Below are 18,437 nucleotides of genomic sequence, written 5' to 3' on the forward strand. Positions count from 1 at the left end.
ATACATAAATCATTTATATGCTTTGAGACAAAGTTCCTTCATCATTAACATAAGGAGTTTGGGCCAGGTGATCTCTAGGGCTTGCTGGTATTAAAGGAAACCTTCTAGTATATATGTGGAAGATTAAAGTGGCATTGTGTCTTAAAGCTGGAGACCGGTAAAGCTGAAATTCAACCTATATCTAAATACTCCAATTCTTGAACTTAATTCATCACCTATGTTATTCTCAACATTGTTTTTATCTTTTACATTTATAATGTGTGCTTCGTCAAGCAAATTCTTTTTTTGCAAGAAATAATACAGCGTGGTCTTTATTTCTATGGTGTGTTCGGTAAAATTCAATACTTTAGAGGCTTACTAAACATACGAAATGCACTGAGGAAGATACTCCAGAAAACAAGAAAATGGAAGCACTGCATCAGAAACCTGGTGAACACCATTAACTTGCCACTCTCTCTCACTTGCCACATCTGACTCACTCCTCCCGTTATTTCTTCCTGCATGGACTCTCACCTGAGGCTTCCAATGGGTCCCTTTGTCTCCTGTAACTTCCCCGTCTATATGCTGCAGTCAGTTACCTGCCTAGAGCCCAGATCTTAGAAGATTCCTCCACTCCTCCAAAACGTAAAGCATACACCAACCTTGGCCTGCCATTCCAACCCTGGCACAATGCAACCCAGGCTTCGTGTCAGCCTCCACTGCACCTTCCAGATCTATCCTGTCCACTATGTCCGGCATATCTCATCAACACTTTGGCCCCAAACCTTAGCCCAAGTATTCCTTCTGTTGGAAGGATTAATTTACTCACATCTACTCCTTTGTAACATTTATTGACTCGATCCTTGCTTCTCCATTTCTAAGGCCATTGGTTTAGTTGAGACCATCTTGAGACTCTTCTTCAAGATTACTGAAAGCCTGCAAAGGCTCCCCGTGGATCCTGTCCAACTGCTTAGGCCAGAAGGCTCATTCCAGAACATACCTCTGGTCACTGCTGTTTTCCTGTGGATGTCCTTTCCACAGATTCTCATGGAATTTAATTTACAGTTTAAACTCTTTAGCATAGTGCTATAGTCTGATTTGTGTCTCCCCCCACCCCAAATTCATACGTTGATGCCTTAATTCCCAATGTGACTGTATTTAGAGATAGGGCCTATAGGGATGTAATTAAAGTTAAACGTGGCAGTCTACAAGCCAGGAAGAGAGCTCTCACCAGAAACCAAATAGGCTGGAACACTCACCTTGGACTTTTCAGCCTCCAGAACTATGAGAAAATACTTTCCTGTTGTTTAAGCCACTCAGTCTATAGTATTTTGTTATGGCAGCCTAAGCAGACTAATATAGATAACATACAATTTTTTTCTATAATCTGGTTACTTTCCTCTTGACTAATCTATCACCCTCCCACCCTCATATTGTCTGTCCTATTGCATCTAACACCCTGCATTTCACAGAATCACCATGATGCCTCTGGGCCTTTGCACATGATCGCCTGGTGTGTCTGCAATGCCTCTCTCTCCTTTTGGGTCCAACTCCTCTTTCGTCCAAATTGATGGGTTAGGCCACCTTCTTATATACTTCCATGATATCTAATGATCACATCTATCATAAAAGTCACCTTGCTGTACAGCAATTATCCATTTCCCAGTCTGTTTCCTGGAATAGATTCTTAAGAAAGGGGCCACTTTTTAAACCTCTGAACCTCTCTCTACCTATTAGGAACATATTGAACATCTGAATAAACTAGTTATAAGATTTTTAGTTTAGAGAGCACTAGACAGGACTACCTTCTCTCTCTGCCACTTGTCAGATCTTACTCTGAGAAGACGACCTCTCTCTTTTTGTATGTGTCCTTATCTATCTGATTATGATAATGATACCATGGTTCCCGATTGTTGAAAGGATTAATTGCAAAGTGGTTTCTGATTATGGATAGTGCAATAAAAGCTGGCTGAAACCAAATCAAATCGATCCATCCTTTCAGGGCCAATTCAATTCTGCATTTGCAATAAAGCCTGTAAAAAGATCCATAGGTAGAATTGATTGTATCTTCCCTCTCCTTTCACAGACTTTGTTGATAGCTCAGTTACGGCATTTATCAGAGTTTTCCTAACATTAGCGTGATTGATGTATGTATCTGCTTCCTCTCCTCTGGCGATAAGCCCAGGTGGGCAGAGAACAGGTATTTTCCATCCTGCTTCCTTCAGTTGCCGAAATGAGTGGCTCATACACAGAAGGCACCCATAGGCATGAGTTGAATGTGAGAAAGACAATAATGAAGTAGGTCCTGTGTGCTGTTGTATATTGTCTCTAATAGTCTTTAGATTTTTCAGAACATTCTCCACAATTTACTTATTTTTAATTGAGATAGAATTGACTTATATTAGTTTCATGTGTACAACAAATGATATTATATATGACATTATGAAATGATCACCACAATAATTCTAGTTAACATCCATCATCACAGTTACAGATTTTTCCCTTGTGATGAGAACTTTAAAGATCTACTCCCTTAGCAACTTTCAATTCACAATTTATGTTTAAAATGTCAATGAGCGCTGCTTAATCTGCTCTCGATCTTCCCATTTCTGAGTTACTTCACCTTTTATTGATTAGGATTGACCTATAGGCTACGACTTCTTGCTAAGGGTTCACTGTTGACTTTAAATGGGATTTGAACTCAAATGCGTGATTCAATGAGTCAATCGAGTCAGCAAGCAAATAAGAAAAAGCACATCCTCCTCCCTCCTCCAAGCTTCTGTCTCCCTCTAGGGCCCCCTATTGTCAGAACCTAACAAGGAGCCAGCTGGTAAAGGAGAAATGCTGTCTGTGGAGGTCCAGCCCAGAACTACAAGGCAGAACATAGAGAGAGACGTGTTAGCTGACAGACAGTTGCCTATGAATGGGCACAATGATAATTAATGAAAGTGAATGCACCTTTTACATTGTATATTCTTGTAGCTCATTCAGTTTCAATCGGATGCTTTCAATCCATGAAAGAGTGAAGCTTTCACTGGTATTGTGCGGGGGATGAGGAGATGTTAAATAATTTCCAATTTTGTTATCAAGCAGGTAGGGCTTTGGTTTCTAAAGAGAAGTGCATGGTTCTACGATGGGTTTAAGAGTTTGCCTTTAAAGAAACTACTTTAAAATAAAAGAGGAAGCCAGGAACAGGGAAGGGATTCTGGAAAGCAAAATTAAATCCTGGGGAGATCGGGTTTCTACTGTTTGATGGCAGAAATGGCATGAATTCCAGCCTAAGTGCCATTCCAGAATGAAAACGGCATCCTACGCCAGAAAACGGACTGGTGCTAAGTTTCTCTAACTAGAACGAACAGTACTGAGTGCTGGGGTACAGTCCCAAGGGCGAAGCGTGTTAGTTTGATAAATGAATTACCAGCCCTATTCCGCTGACTCCCAGACACAACGTTCAAGGTAGCCTTGGCTAGTAAACAGGGGTGGAAAACATATCCTCACACATTTGCTTCATGCCTGAAAAACAAGCAATTTAGGAGAAGACATCTGGACATAAAATTTGAACGGTGCTCAGAGCCCGTCAAAACATGGATTGGATGGGCTGGCGTCTGGCTGCTAAGCAACGTACTCCTTACATTCAAAACACAGTTGTAAAAGGAGGACCTTGGTGCCAACTCTGGGTATTTCTCATTGAAAAGAAAACAGCCATAAAAGTTCTTCTTTAGGTCTCAAGCTATTTGATTTCTATGAGATAGATGAGCTCAGATCCTTTCTCCTCCAGCTCTCCTGTTTTCTACACGCTTAAGTATTAGGTGAAGAATAACTTCCCATTTTGAAGCACTGTACTTTCAAATGAATGCTGAATAAGGGTCTTGTAATATTTTGCTGAGTGCCCTAATTAATAGCACTCTTTTAAATTAGGTGTATATATTCATAATATACACACTTTTCCGATATTTGGTGCTCATCAAGTTCGATATACATACCAGAGGGCCAACCACAAGCTAAATGAGATTTGCTTAACTAAAAGTCTGCTTGCTTCTCTTTGGCAAGGCGGCCAGGGAGGACCCATGTCAAATATTTTCCATGTGTGGACTAGTTCGAAAAATGTGTCTTATTATAATACTTACTAAAATTAAGATAGATTGTTCATTTATTTCTCCCTTTTATCTCTTTAAAATGCCTTTAACTTTTTAAAATGTACCGATGTGTTTCAGAGCTTGGAAAACAGGAATTAACTACCCAAACAAAAAACAAACCCAGAAAAAGCAACAGACAGATCATAGAATCACTGACTAGTTTTCTTCTTTTCTGAAAAGCAATTGGGAAAATTACGGGGCAGGAATAGGGAGTCATAGGGTCTTCTATTAATTTTTATTTATTTAAAAATTTATGGAATGGGCATTTGTATTTAAAAATGAAAGCGAACTATTAAAATGACCTACTCTTTGGAGCAGCATGCCTACAAAAGCATTTATTTCCTCTGTCTTTAGAGAACTTCCTTCCATAAACTCTCTGAAGCCTCCTTCTTGGCAGCCTCTTGCGATATAGCCAAGCAAGGAATTCAGACATGGAAAGTTGCTTACAAAAAAAGGACTTGGAAACCAAATAAGAAAGGGATAGTCTTACAGGAGAACTTCACTTCGTACGGAAGGCTACGAAATGAATGTTCTTCCGTTTCAAAGATTAATGTAGTGCAGAGAAATTAAAGGATGGTTTCCAGAAGGTCACTCAATGAGGAGAAAGATTTTCCATCGCGCATAGCACTGTGCGCTGCCCGACTCTCCCTAAACTACTGCCCTCCGGCGTCTGTTTACATGTGGTTTACATTTGTGTCCACCCCAGGAACCACAAGTGTTTCTCCACTCCAAATTTATCATCGCTTTTCCTTCATACCGGGGGTGCCTCAGTAAAAATAGGAGTATTAGCTAGTGGAGCTGTGTGATTCTGAAACCTGGTGCAAGCCATCATTGAATTTCCTATCCCAGCTCTGGTTGTTCCATTTCATACCATGATTTTCCACAATATTTCAAAGTTTCTAATCTTTCATCTATCCTGGATGGATCTCAAACACTTAAAGAATGAGCTTTAAAAGTCAGTTCTTACCAAGCATCTCAGAGGCATGACTTAAAACTGCCAACCAGAGTAGAGTTGTGAAAACTGAGGCTCAGAGTTCTGAGCAAGTCAGACTCACAACTAACCCAGACTTTGTGTCTGAATGTCACCCTTGCGTGATGATCTAACAATTGTGCAAATAGACGCTGTGTTCTTCCCAGAACTTCTGGGCCTTTAAAGATCATTTTCTTTCCCTTTCTATAACCATCCTTTTTAAAAAAGATGGTTCTCCCCGGAAAACATTCCTTCCTCATGTCTTGACTCTTTGCCCAGATATCTCCACACTGGGGCTTCAGAAGATATTTCATGCAAAACCCAAACATGCAAGTTGGATATGACCCTTCAGTGGCAGCTGAGGAGTGCACAGTGCTTGAGTGCACTGGGTAAGGAGGCAAAGGAGTTGCTAAGGAACCTCATAAGATTCCGTTTCTATGTCCTCCTTGTCCCCCTGCATTCCTTCCTGCCCAAGAACTGACATTCCACCAAGGCGGTCATGTCAGAACTCCATTAGGAAGCCTGATTGAAAAAAGAGTCCTTTGGAAAGTCTGCCCTCAACTTAGTCCCAGAAGAGGCTCAAGTAGGAAGGTATGAACACTTACAAAGGAAGGTCATGGATAAAAGGGACTACAATGGATGAACCTTCAAGCCCTTTCCATTAGGCTCGACAAAGTTACATTTTTGAGTTCATTGGAAAGTGGAAGATCCCTGATTCTAAAGACAAACTTGTTTTCCTCCTTTCCCCATTTAGCTATGTACCTTTTCCTAAGCATCCTAGTCCTTTCTTAACATATTTATGCATCGATGTCACCACATCTCAGACTGGAGACATCCTGCCCGATTGATTGGTTGATGGATTGGCTAAGCAGGTCTGGTCACTTAAGGCGTTATGGCTGCTGGGGCTACCCTGAATCAGAGCAGAGCTGGAGGCTGGCTGGGTTTCTTGCAAGAAGCGGCTAAGCAAATCTAGAGTGACAGGGGGTTTGTGGGAGAAGAATGGCGGTCAGCAAGACTCCCTTTGACCTACCTTCTTATCCCAGGTTTGGACCACCCACCCAGGCTGGACCTACCTCTCGAGTAAACAGAATGGCCGCATCGTAGTGCTCCTCATGGTCATCCCCCAGCTGGTTGTGCTGGTGCTGCCACTTGCAGAAGTTCTTGAGTGTGGTGGCCGCGTTCTTGCTCACCTCCAAGCTCTTGTCCTTGTCACCCAGTACCACCATCTTCACCACGGCCAGGCGGATGTGGTTCTCAATGCTGGCGTGGCTGTACAGCCGGTTGGCGATGGAGGCCAGGGTCAGCAGGTAGTGCTGCAGGCCCCGGCCGTACATCCGCGCCATGGACGCGTCAGCCACCAGGAGCAGCTCCACCTGGCGGGCCCGGGAGATGGAGCGGCGCCGCCGCCGCCACGTCTGTGATCCCTGGCCCCCATCGGACGAGGTAGCCGACTGGTCAGGGAACTGCGGGGCCAGCGCCCAGCGTGGCTCCGGGCTGCTGTGCGCCGGGGGGCGCTCACGGGACCCTGGCGGCGACGCGGGGGTCTCGCAGCTGGTGCGCGGCGGTAGGGCCTCAAAGCTGAAGCCTTCGCGAGTGTAGACGTGCAGGATCCGAGCGGATCCGTCCCCGTACACGCGCCCGGTCTCTGTCTCGGCCCAGGGCCCGCGCAGTAGCGGCTTCAAGGTGTAACGCGCGTGCTTGACTGCGAAGAAACCGTCGAGACCACCGCAGAGGTCAAAGACAGCCAGGGAGCGGGGGCTGCCGTCCACCGTGCCCCGGTAGAAGCAGTGGCCCCGGTGGCGCCGAGTCGCGCTCGGCCCGCCTCCTACGGGCACAAAGCCAGCGGCGCCCACCGAACCATCCCGCTCCAGGTCCAGGAGGAACCTCCGGCCGCCTGCGTAGACGAGGTAGCCCACCTTGCCGCCGCCCGAGTAGATCTGGTCGATGTTCTGCACCAGCCCGCTGCTCCTGCGCTGCGGCGCCAGGGGGTGCGGGTGGCCCGGAGGCTCGGCCCGCTCCTGCGCCTCCTCCCCCTGCCGCCGGCGGGGCTGGGCGGCCGCTGCAGCAGCCCGAGGCTGCCCGGTTTTATCCTGGGCAGGTGCCGCGGCGGGGCCGGCGGCGACCAGGGACAGGCGGAGCGCGCACAGCAGCAGGGACGCCCACCCGAGCAGCATAGTGCGCTGCCCGCGGGGAGGGGCTGCGCGTCGGGGACTTTATGGGTATTTGTTATTCGCTATGGAAGTTACCGGGGCGGGAGGTGGGGGCACACACACACTTGCTTGCAAGGTTGAGTCAAGTGTCGGAGGGAGGGAGGGGGACCCGGCAGCAGCGCCAGCCTGTCCTGGCCGCAGTGCCAGCGTGCGAACTTTTCTTTGTTGGTTTGGAAAATGTTTGGATTCGTGCTCCGGAAAGAAGAAAAAAAGAAAAAGAGGAAAGCCGGGTGGTTGAGATTCAGCAAATATGAGAAAAAGGGAAAAACCCCAATCCAACCCCCAAAGGCAGCCGCTCTCGCTGCACCAAGAAAAGTAAGGAAGGTGCCGCGCACCAGGCAGGCAACTAGTGCGCGCTGCCACCCGCCCCCTTGCCGCTCTGGACCCGCCGGCGGAGGGGGTTCCAAGCTCCGGAGCCCACTTCCTTTCTTATTTTGTGGGTTTCCTCGACTCTACTGGAACCAGGAGGAAAGGAAGAAAGAGAGGAAAAAAGGCCATAAAAATTAAAACAAAAATGCCAGGGGCGGCCTGCGGGGAGCCAGTGAAGCGGCGCGTCCGTGTCCCTTCGGATGCTGTGTCCTCCTGCCCGCCGTCATCCCCAGTCGGCCGCTGCGAGCGCGGAGAGCAGCGCGAGCGCTGTGAAGATGCGAGGAGGTGGAACAATGAATTTATAGCGGCATGCCATCCTGCAATGGCAATTTCAACAATTCGTCACTGCAAGCTGCCTCTTAAAGGGAGAGCTTCCCCCACCACTCCCACCCTTCCCGGTCCGCGCCTAATCAGATGGGGGAGGGCGGGCGAGCCGGATGATCGAGGAAAGGGAGACCGGGAAAGAGGAAGGGACCGGGCGAGGTGGAAGGAGGGACAAGGGAGGGAGCAAGGACGAGGGGGGAAAAAAGTATTTGGGTAAGAAAAACATATTTCCTTGGCTTGCTTAAAGCCACAGCGGCTCTGGGTTTGTCTGATGTTTCACAACCAATCCGGGTTGGCTAACCTCGGCTTACCTCATCTCCTGAACGGGTGTTTTGGTGTGTTTTTAAAGTTACTGAGACGTTTCAAGTCTCTCCCTGCCTCCTTCTCTCCTGCTTTTCTGTCCCTCGGTAGGAAGTTCCTGCCGCAAATTTTTCCCCTTGGCAAGCCCGTGGGCTCCGGCCTCGCAGAGCCTGCAACTCCATCCACCAGCAAACGGCTCGCAGCTTCCCGTGCGCCCCCTCGCCCCGCACAACTCTTTCCCGCTCGCAGCCGTCCGGGGACCGGTTTCCCTCCCTCCCCATTCCCTGGCTTCTTAGCGCTCTGACGCTCGCTGGGTTCGAGCTCCGGGTGACTAACTTCTCCCGGTCACCAGCAGAGGGGCCGGGCAGCCGGAGAGCCGCAGGCGCTTCCTGGCGCGACGCTGCGCCCTGAGCGCGGCGGTGCCCCGGGCAGAGCCGCCCGCCGCCTGGGAACCCCGCGCCTTTGTGTGCGAGCCACGTCCCCCAGCTCCAGCGCGCCTTTCATCGGTGCCCACAATCTGTCACTTAGTCCCGGATGACTGGAACTTCCTTTGCTTTGTTTTAAGAAGGCAGGGCGGGAAAGAGTTAACTCTTGAAGGGAATTGCGCTCGTTCTCTTTTTCCATAAGATTTAAAAAATTTGTGCCCACACTTTCTTTTCTTCCTTCTGCTTAAATGGCAATTAAATCAGAACTCTCCCTATTGGTATTTCTCTCTCCTAAAACAACCACTCATCGCCCTAGGCCCTGACCTATTATCATTCTCAAAAATTCCTTTTAGGAGGAGGAGCGGACTGGAGGGGGAGGGGCGCAGGTTGGTGCCTGTTAGTACTTGAGTGACATTGTCTCTGTGACTTGGTTTCTCTTTCTTTGTTTCCTCTAATTATCACCTCTAATTGAATAGAAGGAAAATCCAACTTCTAACCGTTGCTGCCTGGTGATAGTTAGAAGGGCTGTCTACTGTGGGGCAGGGGCACCTTCCTCCCCTTCATTCTTCAGGCAAATTAATGAATACATCAGGGAAAGATGAATCCGGTATAATTAGCCCATTTCTATCTTTCTACTTTTGTTTGACTTAAAGGGATGCGGAGGGTAGCAGGGTTTTGCTGGATCCTTACTCAAGCATCTGATCACTTCTTCAGGGAGGGAATCAGGTGTGTGCTGGATGGATGTGGGGTCCTCAGAGTGTTCATGATCCCCGGGATGATTCCAGAATTGCCCAGCAGTGATGCCCGCCGCCCTGTGCCTGGAGCACCCTCTGGAGTCCCCTGGAGGCAGAGTGAAGGCTGTCCTGAGAGTTAGTTGCGCTTATGAATGAAGTGATCACTGAGGCCCGGGACCACTCAGTACCTAACCCCTGGTGGATTCCGAAGTATCTCCAGACCTGGGAGGAAGTTGCTATTGCTGAAGGCTCTTGCCTTTTAGTTCCACACCCTCTCAGCCTCTCAATGGCCGGTTGCCCAAGGCCAAAGCTACCAACAATATGTTGAGGAACCAGAGACCTTCCGGATCAGGATATAAAGGAGGATCTAGATTCCAGCAATTTTCTCTGTCCCTCCAGGAGCCTTCCAGCCTTGTGGTCCACGTGCCTATAGAGAGCAAATTTTCTTTTTTACCAATTTCAATGGAAGGTAGTCCAATATTTGGCACTAAATGCCATCTCTAAAACAACATTGATTCTGTAATTTTCTCTTTTTTCTTTTTCGTGAGGAAGATTGGCCCTGAGCTAACATCTGTGCCAGTCTTCCTCTATTTTGTATGTATGGTGACAAATAAAAATGGCAAGTAATAGGATATATTGGAGTATATGAGGAAGCCATTTGGTGTAAACCTAATTCGGCCTGAACTTGTCTTTCCAAAAGGGCCTGACCGTGGCAGTTGAGCAAGCATTGTATATCTGCTTTAGACATTCCCTATGGCAAAAACAAAGGCCGTTGAGATAAAGGTGCAACTTCCCTCCCCCTCCCAACGTTGGCATTTCCTTAAGGATTAAGCATCTTTCCTTAGGCTAGGAACTGATTGCTGCGCTCACCTGTGACCACCCAGCTGGAGACAATAGACTTGCCTCCTGCTACGCCCTCCGAGATAGCAGACCCACCACCTGCTGCGTCCATCAAGCGCTGTGCGGACAGGGCAATCTTGTGACTATTGTGGGAGACGCATTTCAATCATATGTGAAACATCCTGTTTGGGGGTATATAACCACTCTGTACACCTCACTTCTTTGGTGCCCTTTCTTCCTTCGTGAAGAAAGGCCCCGGGCCATGGTCCTCAGATTTCAGCTCAGAATAAACTTGCCCAAATTTTCATTTATAGATTGATTATGGATTATTTTCGTCAACATTTCGATGCTGCCACAGCATGGCTTGATGAGCAGTGCGTAGGTCTGTGACCAGGATCAGAACCTGGGAACCCCAGGCCTCTGAAGCTGAGCACGTAAGCTTAAGCACTATGCCACCAGCGTGGCCTCTTTGATTCTGTAATTTTAACCATTTCATCATTGTTCATCTCAAAGGATGGTTCGGATAGACAGGCATTTTAGATGTGTTTAAATTTAATTACAATTGTTTGCGTTCACAGAAAGGAGATTTCTTATTTACCATTTAAGGAAATTCCAACGGAATTTTCTTCTTAGTGAAGGTCTTTCTCCTCTTTCAAAAACATTACATTTCTCAAGTGAATCTGCCTCTGAATTTTATCGCTTTAAGTTTAATTACATAATGACATTTGTGCTCAGATTATTCAAACGTTTAGAAATGTATTGAAGAACAGAACAGAAACAGATAAAGCTCCCAACATGAATATCAATTACTAAATATTTAATAGAACCACACATAAACAGGGAAGGAACTAATACCCCCTATAAATTTAATGAGTAAATTCTTATACATTCAGAAAATTTCTACCTGGATCTACTTTTTTTTCTGTGAAAGTAACTTGGATACTTTAGGAAGTTCATTTGGTAGCACTTTTTAAATATTACCCTAGTGGGTTAGGATAAATTGCTATGTTCCAGAAAAATGAATGTCTGTCAGTCCAACAAAGTAATTTGTACTGGATGAAAGTAGCCCAAGTTTTCATTTTTATTTTTTTACAGTAAAAAGATAAAATATATTAGCAATCATTTTAGGTGGATTAATTGCTACTTCATTATTTTATTATTCCAAGTAACAGTTTTTTTAAAGGATGCTTTTTGTTTTTTGTTTTTTGTTTTTTTTGGTGAGGAAGATTGGCCCTGAGCTAACATCTGTTGCCAATCTTCCTTTTGTTTTCTCTCCCCAAAGTCTGGGTACATAGTTGTAAATCCTTCTAATTCTTCTGTGTGGGATGCTCCCACAGCATGGCTTGATGAACTGTGTGTAGGTCTGCACCTGGGATCCGAATCAGTGAAACCAGGGCCACCGAAGCTGAGTGCGTGAACTTAACTGCTGTACCATGGGGCCAGCCCTAAGTAACAGTTTTATTTGTGCATTTTTAGGGAGGTATTTCCACTGGAGTATATGATCACATCTGATATATAATTTTACATTTCCCAAAAGGAAGAGAGATTTTCTACTCCAGACTGTTACTGTTGGAAGTTATCTCAGAGATCATGTAAGGCAACTTCCTCCATCTACCAATGAGAAACTGAGAGCTGAGACCAACATGACTTGTCTGTGGTTTAAAAATCCTTAGTGGCCAGTTCTCCTGGAATCCAAATCCCTTACTCCCTTGCCTGGTGGTCAGTTACAACACCTCTTAAATCTATCCACTGTAACAAATATCTGTTGGAGTCCCACGGCAGAGTGCTCTGTGAGGTTCTCTGGAGGCATATGAAGATGAATAAGCCATGATTAATGGTCAAAGAAGCTCCCAGTTGGGAGATGGAGCCAACTGTACCAAAAGACGCTTGGAATACAAGCTGGAAACTACAGATACAGAGAGATAGAAGCAAGAGAATCGCTCCTGCAGGTGCCGGGAGCTGTGTGTCCTCAGGACAGCTTCACTCCATAGGATGTATGTTTCCCAGTCAGTCGTATTTTCTCAAATTTCCATTTGCTAAAGTGTCACTTCCTCCCCCTCCCCCATCTACAATTTTAATGGTAAGAGTGAGGAAATAACTGACAATAAATATTCCCCTCCAGCCACACACCTGCTCCTTCCCTCCCATGTGGGAGGATCACAATCTCTCCACTCTGTGTAACAGTGTTCCTTTCCCAGATCTGAATCCCTACCCTGGGTCTTGCTATATTGTGAGCTCCCTTAGGATCATCTCCCTCCCTGGCAGGACAGTGGGTACAGGGGGCAGAACATTCTACTGCTGCTTGAGGCTGTTTATGAATGCCTTCAAGACTCTGGGTCAGCCGGTTCCTCCAGCACCACTTAGCTTTGCAAATTCTAGTTCTCAGAAGACTCGCTTTAAAACCAAAGGTTATTTAGAGATACCTCATCTAAGTGCAATCATGCAGGATTTGACCTTCTGTGACTGGATTGTTTCACTCAGCATTGTGTCCTCCAGATTCGTCCATATTGTCGCCCATCAAACAGTCAAACTCATAGAAGTGGAGAGTAGAATGATGACTGCGAGAGGCTGGGGGAGGGGGAAATGGAGAATTGCCCTTCAACGGGCATGAAGTTTTAGTTGTGCAAGATGAGTAAATTCTAGAGATCTGCTGTGCAACATCATGGCTGCAGTTAATGGTACTATATTGTACACTTAAAAATTTATTGGCAGTAGATCTTATATTAAATATTAGTACAAAGCAAACCAAAACTAAAGATTACATTTTGGGAACAGGGAAAGAAGTATATTTACTATGTTGGCTTTGATATGAATCTTAAATTTTTAGGGGGTGAAACTATACTTGAACAACCCTTCTCTCTTTTTCCACCTCTTTACTTCCCCCTCCATCTCCTCCTATATCCCACAATGGTCTAACATACATCTCGGCATGCCAGTGCACATGCACAATCCTGCACACCTTACACACACAACGCACATCAGCATGCCTGTGCACACACACGCATACACTCACCTCAACACATTTTCCCTTCTAGCTGCACTGAACAGTGGATAGAAAGTTCTGATCAGAGCTGGGACAATAAGAGAGGGTTTTATACCAACTCCCCCTAGCCCCCTTGCAAAGAAAACTTTCTTGAGACCTGCATTGTAGAGATTTTTTTTTTTTTTCGGAGAAGTTTACTGCATTCCTGATAAAATTCAAAACCATTTTCTCTACTATCTGTCTAGGATATATTACAGAACAGTATCTGTTGTGACAGAAAACATATGCTTCAGAATCAGTTTTACTTAATATTATAAAAAACAAATTCTTGGAAAAGTTGGATTTTCATTTTTCTTATACACAGAAATCCTATACCATAGAAAAGTCTTCAAATGAATAATGTCCATGTGTATTATTTAAGACATACAGGTGCTATCTGTAAAGGAAAACCGACAAGTCAGTTTTTATGCTGACCAGCTGCGAAATGTTGTTTTAGCTTTTCTCACACAATTATGCGCACATTACTTGCTTTTATGAGTTCTTTTTTTTCTCCTTTATTTTCCGGAAATCATCTCAAAATCAAACCTTACTGGAAACACATGGAAAATCAGGAATTTCCAGCCTAGAGTAATTTGAAACGTTTGAGGGTTCTTTTTTCCTTTATGATGGTAAATTTAAGCAAAGATTTCAAATTACTAAATAGTGGTAATTGGAGTTGTAATTGTAGTAGGTAGCAGTTGTTGTCCCATCGTTCTAAAATTAGAGTTTTTTTTTAAAGTTATGGTTACACTGTAACAACACCTTGCTCAAGCTCCAGAATATCACAATCTTCCTTGAAACTCTCTCCGTATGAAATGTATTTGCCTTTTTCTGATCAGTAAACTAAGAAGCTGAAGTTAGTCTAAAGAAAGCTGATTAACTTCAACTGGTTACTGCTCACTCACCCCTGGCCAGTAAGGAAATGGAGAAAGTAGCTGCCAGATCAATAAACTTACCTCCCACGCAGGATGCTGGGGTCACTGCAAGTTACTTAGATGATTTAAGAAAGAGATACACAGTATCATATTTCCATGTCTGTCCATGGACTAGTACAACCCTCTCTAACACACGCCTTTCCTAATCAGGTACTAACAGGTGAAAGAGCAGCTGTCCAGCTCATGATCCCACATGAAGATGGGGTTCAGGTAAAGCAATGGCAGCTTTTACTTCCTTCCTCTTACTTAAGAGGTGTCACTCTTCCTATACTCCTCTTCCTAACCCCGGAATCGTGCGATCACTCCCTGGAAACGGGAAGTGACAATGCCACACTTACTTACTGCCTGAGTAAGGATGTGCTTCCAAGTTCCAGGAAAGAACTGCCTTACGTGACAATCATCATCAACTCTCCCCCTTTTCTCCTTCCAGCTGGCCAGATTTGGGCCTGTTAGAAACTTGCCTTTCACCACCAGCTGAAGCGCTCCAGAGTCCCAACGACACTGCCACCTCTGATCTGTGAAAATATGAGCAAATGAGCTTCGGGCAGCTGGAAGAGAAGAAGAAATGGAATTTGATTGATTTATAGTTCAGTGATCTAATCTTTGCCCACATTTCCTGTATTCTTCCCCAAAGCCAGACTCTTGCTTTTGCTTCTCTCTGTTCCTCATTTTAGGATCCTCTTCCAATCCATTTAGGTCCTTTCCAATTTAAGTAAGTGAGGAAACAAGATTTCCTTTATCCTTCAGGCATGTGAGGCATCAAATTTTTTGAGGACAGAGAAGGGTAGGAAAGGATGAGGCTGTGGTGCTGTCATTCACGAGACTCAAACCTAGATTCAAAATCATCCTCTAAATGAAGTCCTAACCTGATCCGCCCTCAAAGGTTATCAGACCCTTGGTGGGCCATGTCACTTTGGGCCAATGTTTTAGGTCACTCTGATGAATGATTCCCGGAGTCTTTTGACTCATGACTTTAGAATTAATTGCAATAGTTGGTTGTGAATTACATATTTACAATTAACTATGTAATCTCTAGGCTATTTTTCTGCATCTTAGATCCTCACTTATTTCTGCCAAAGCATTAACGGAATAGATAATTCTCTCATTGATCTGTGAGCTTATAAGATGCTTTTCTTTTAGAAAAGTCGAATGAGGAAAATGGTGCAGACTGAAACTAAACAAGTGGAGGAATGACCCAGAGAAAGGCTCTCACGTATATTCCACAGCTAAACTCTACAAAATTTTCAGAAAATCCAAAAATAACTTTTAAAAAGTGATGGTAGTCAGAGGATTAAAGGGCGAACTATCCTGACTAGACTCTCTGCTAGCTTGCAGATAAACAATTTACCCTCCAAAAAATGCAAAACAATGTCTTGAGACTATGAGATGTTTTTTGGGTTTTTTCCCGCCTTTTCCCCTCTCTATCATAGACCTTGTTTTTCCCTTTGATCATTGACAAGTCTAATGGTTGGTTCCTCCTACACAAGTAAATGTTTTGCATGCTGAAAATAGTCAATGTCTCTGAATCATTCTTGGCCTCCCTCTTTTCCTTCTTTCAGACTCTTTCCCTTTTATCCTCCTGCTCTCTCTTTATGTCTGTCTTCCCCACTAGAATATGTGCTCCATGAAAACAGGAACCATGTCTGTCTTTGTCACCGTTGTAACTCCAGTTGTTAGCTCAGTAACTGGCGAATAGGAGGCATGAATGGGTACATGTTAACTATGCAAAATATGTATGGTACTATATTTTTAAAGTATGAGTGCATGTGTTTATCGATATTTGTCTGTCATCCTTCTTAACCATCTGTTTCCTAATAACACACTTTTAGGGAAACCCAGTCTACATATTTGAGTAAAGCTGATCGCATTTCTGTCCCCTTTCCACAGGTCTGGGCACTTGATACCAAATCTAGCAACTCAGAGCCTGGCCATATAGCACTTGGTTCCAGAAAGAGCTCTACCCATTGCAACCCCACTTGGGACATTTGCCCAAGTCATTAGCCAAATGTACTTTTTCTCCATGATCAGAAATGGAAAGACCATATATTAAAAAGGGAAATTGACCTGCTATGATAAACACCCACAAGTTCTCAATGGTTTCACAAATCGAAGTTTATTCTAACTGCTGGAATAAACACCCTCAAATAGTCAGTGGTTTTACACAATCAAATTTTATTCTTCGCTCACGTCGCAGTTCATTGTGGGTTGATGACAAGCAGGGTGCTGTCCATGCAATCATTCAGGAATTCAAGTTTGTTCCATTCTGTGGTCCAAACCCATCCTCCTCCTGTTGCCACCAAGGCTGGCTTAGAAATGGAAGAAAGAGAGAGTATAGAAGGTGCCCTCTCTTACTTGCCTCTGCCTAGAAATGGCATACCTCATTTCTGCTCGCAGTCCATTGGCAGAACATGCCACATAGCCCCACTCAGGTGTAGGGTGAAGGTAGGAGCCAGGGACTGTAGAGCAGGTGTGAGCCCAAGAGGAAGAAAGAGAGAGGAAAAAAACATTTAGGCAGTTGTCATTTATCTTAGAGAGACCAACAAATGGAGAAAGACTAGGAATGAAGCCAAGTAGCGGCGATAAAGGGAATAAGGGAGAAAGTAAAAAGGAGGGAGAAGAAAAAGGAGAAGACAATAACATTAGAACCCTCAAATCCAGCAATGTCAATAAAATCCTTATTTTTTTTAAGCTACTTTAATTAGGAATTTTGTCACCTAAAATAGACAGAATCTGGATTGACACACCTCTGTTTTGCTTGTCTTGTTATGTCTAGTCTCCAGCTCAATGCTTTGCATACGGAAGACAGTCTAAATATTTTTTTGAGTTGAAGATTATAAAAATGAATACTCAATATATTGGTCTGATGTTAGTTATCAGGCTTATCCCATTATTCCTGAAAACTGTAGTCTCAAGTAACTATTAAATGCAAGACACTTGTTCTATTACGGTATTTTCTGTTATTCCGCTCTGTATTCCTCACCCGTGAGTGTCTCATGCTGGTCTGTATCAAAATTGCCTCCATCTTTTATCTCAGTTGATACCCTAATTTCAGAATTTTCACATTTGTGATTACTTAAAACTGAGACTTCAATTGTATTGTTATTATTCCAAGTCTGTTTAATCTTATTAAATACTGCAAATGTCTGTGAAATCCTGGAACTTAAGGACACTGAAGATCCCCTTAGTGTGTATTTTGAAGCGATTTTCTGCTCTCCTGCCTCCTCTCGGTGCCCGACCCCGTAGAGTGGAAAGAAGCTGGTCACTCTACAACTCCTAAGTGGCTCTAAGCAGTTAGAGCACACTGCCGGGGGTGAACATTATGTCAAAAGTCTTCTACCAACCTGTAGGCCAGGGAGTAGCAGAAGATTTACTTTGTGCTGACTTTCTGTAAGGTTGAGCACACCCCCCAAAAAACAACAACAGGAACAAGCCAAAGTGGCCGAGTTTATATCCCAGCCTAGGCTCCGTCTGTGAGCCTGGGGAAGTTACCCTGTGCACACCTGTTTCCTCGGCTGCATGAGACTGACTATGGTAACACACCTCACTAAGGTTTCATGAAGATTCAGAGTTTAAATATGTGTGAAGCACCTGGTGCATAGCAAATAAATAATATTATTATAATTACTATCGTCATTGTTATTATTGACCCAGTACAGCAGTTATGGGTTTAGTTTGAACTTGTTTGTGTCCATTTAAATTTTGGCTCAAAGAATATCTCTGACTTTTTGTCCCGACAGGAGGTTTTTGAAGAGAATCGCTAAAGCTATGAAGAATAAAAATATTTAAGACAAAGAAAAGCCTGATGTAAAGTAGAAACTCCAAAAGGGTTTAGAAAGATGCATCTTCTAATGGTCCTTCCCTCAGATGGCTATATGAACTATAAAGAGGGATCTAAAATGACCAATTTGTCTTTGTTGTTCATGTGCTCTTGTGTTTTTACTCGCTGATAGTATTAAAGCCATTTATGTGCTCGTCTTTTTGTCCCTCCGGATGCGTGCTGGACTGCCATCACAGAGTGTGTGGACCATTACCCCATCTACACATGCCTCCAGCACCCAGCAAAACATCAGACTGTTGCTTAATTGATTTCAGTTAAATCAATCTCATTTAATCCCACGAGATTCAGGTGGGGAGAGACGAAGCAAAAAAATTTTTAATCGGTATTTATTTTTCACCATCTTGGACTGAGTTGA

At 44.4% G+C, this 18,437-nt stretch overlaps 1 protein-coding gene and 1 long non-coding RNA gene across 3 annotated transcripts in view; one reads left to right on the top strand and one right to left on the bottom strand.

The window, feature by feature from the left end:
- Window positions 1–8,580, bottom strand: part of ADAMTS5 (ADAM metallopeptidase with thrombospondin type 1 motif 5) — a 46,345-nt gene extending 37,765 nt beyond the window's left edge. Inside the window, exons 1-2 of one of the 2 annotated variants that reach the window (XM_070597845.1) lie at window positions 8,300–8,580; window positions 6,159–7,981 (exon numbers count right to left, since the gene is read on the bottom strand). In XM_070597845.1, the coding sequence (XP_070453946.1) occupies window positions 6,159–7,259 (1,101 nt within the window). In that variant the 5' untranslated portion in view covers window positions 7,260–7,981; window positions 8,300–8,580. Of the gene's footprint in view, window positions 1–6,158; window positions 8,031–8,299 lie in introns of those variants that run through there. The other variant, XM_070597846.1, reaches the window with a different exon arrangement.
- On the top strand, window positions 5,556–18,144 carry LOC139079951 (uncharacterized). Its single transcript, XR_011533997.1, has 2 exons — window positions 5,556–5,676; window positions 17,982–18,144. It is a non-coding gene; the product is annotated as an uncharacterized lncRNA (long non-coding RNA).
- Window positions 18,145–18,437: the final 293 nt, after the last annotated feature.

Source organism: Equus przewalskii, chromosome 27, assembly GCF_037783145.1.
Source record: "Equus przewalskii isolate Varuska chromosome 27, EquPr2, whole genome shotgun sequence".
In the NCBI taxonomy this organism is placed as follows: domain Eukaryota; kingdom Metazoa; phylum Chordata; class Mammalia; order Perissodactyla; family Equidae; genus Equus; species Equus przewalskii.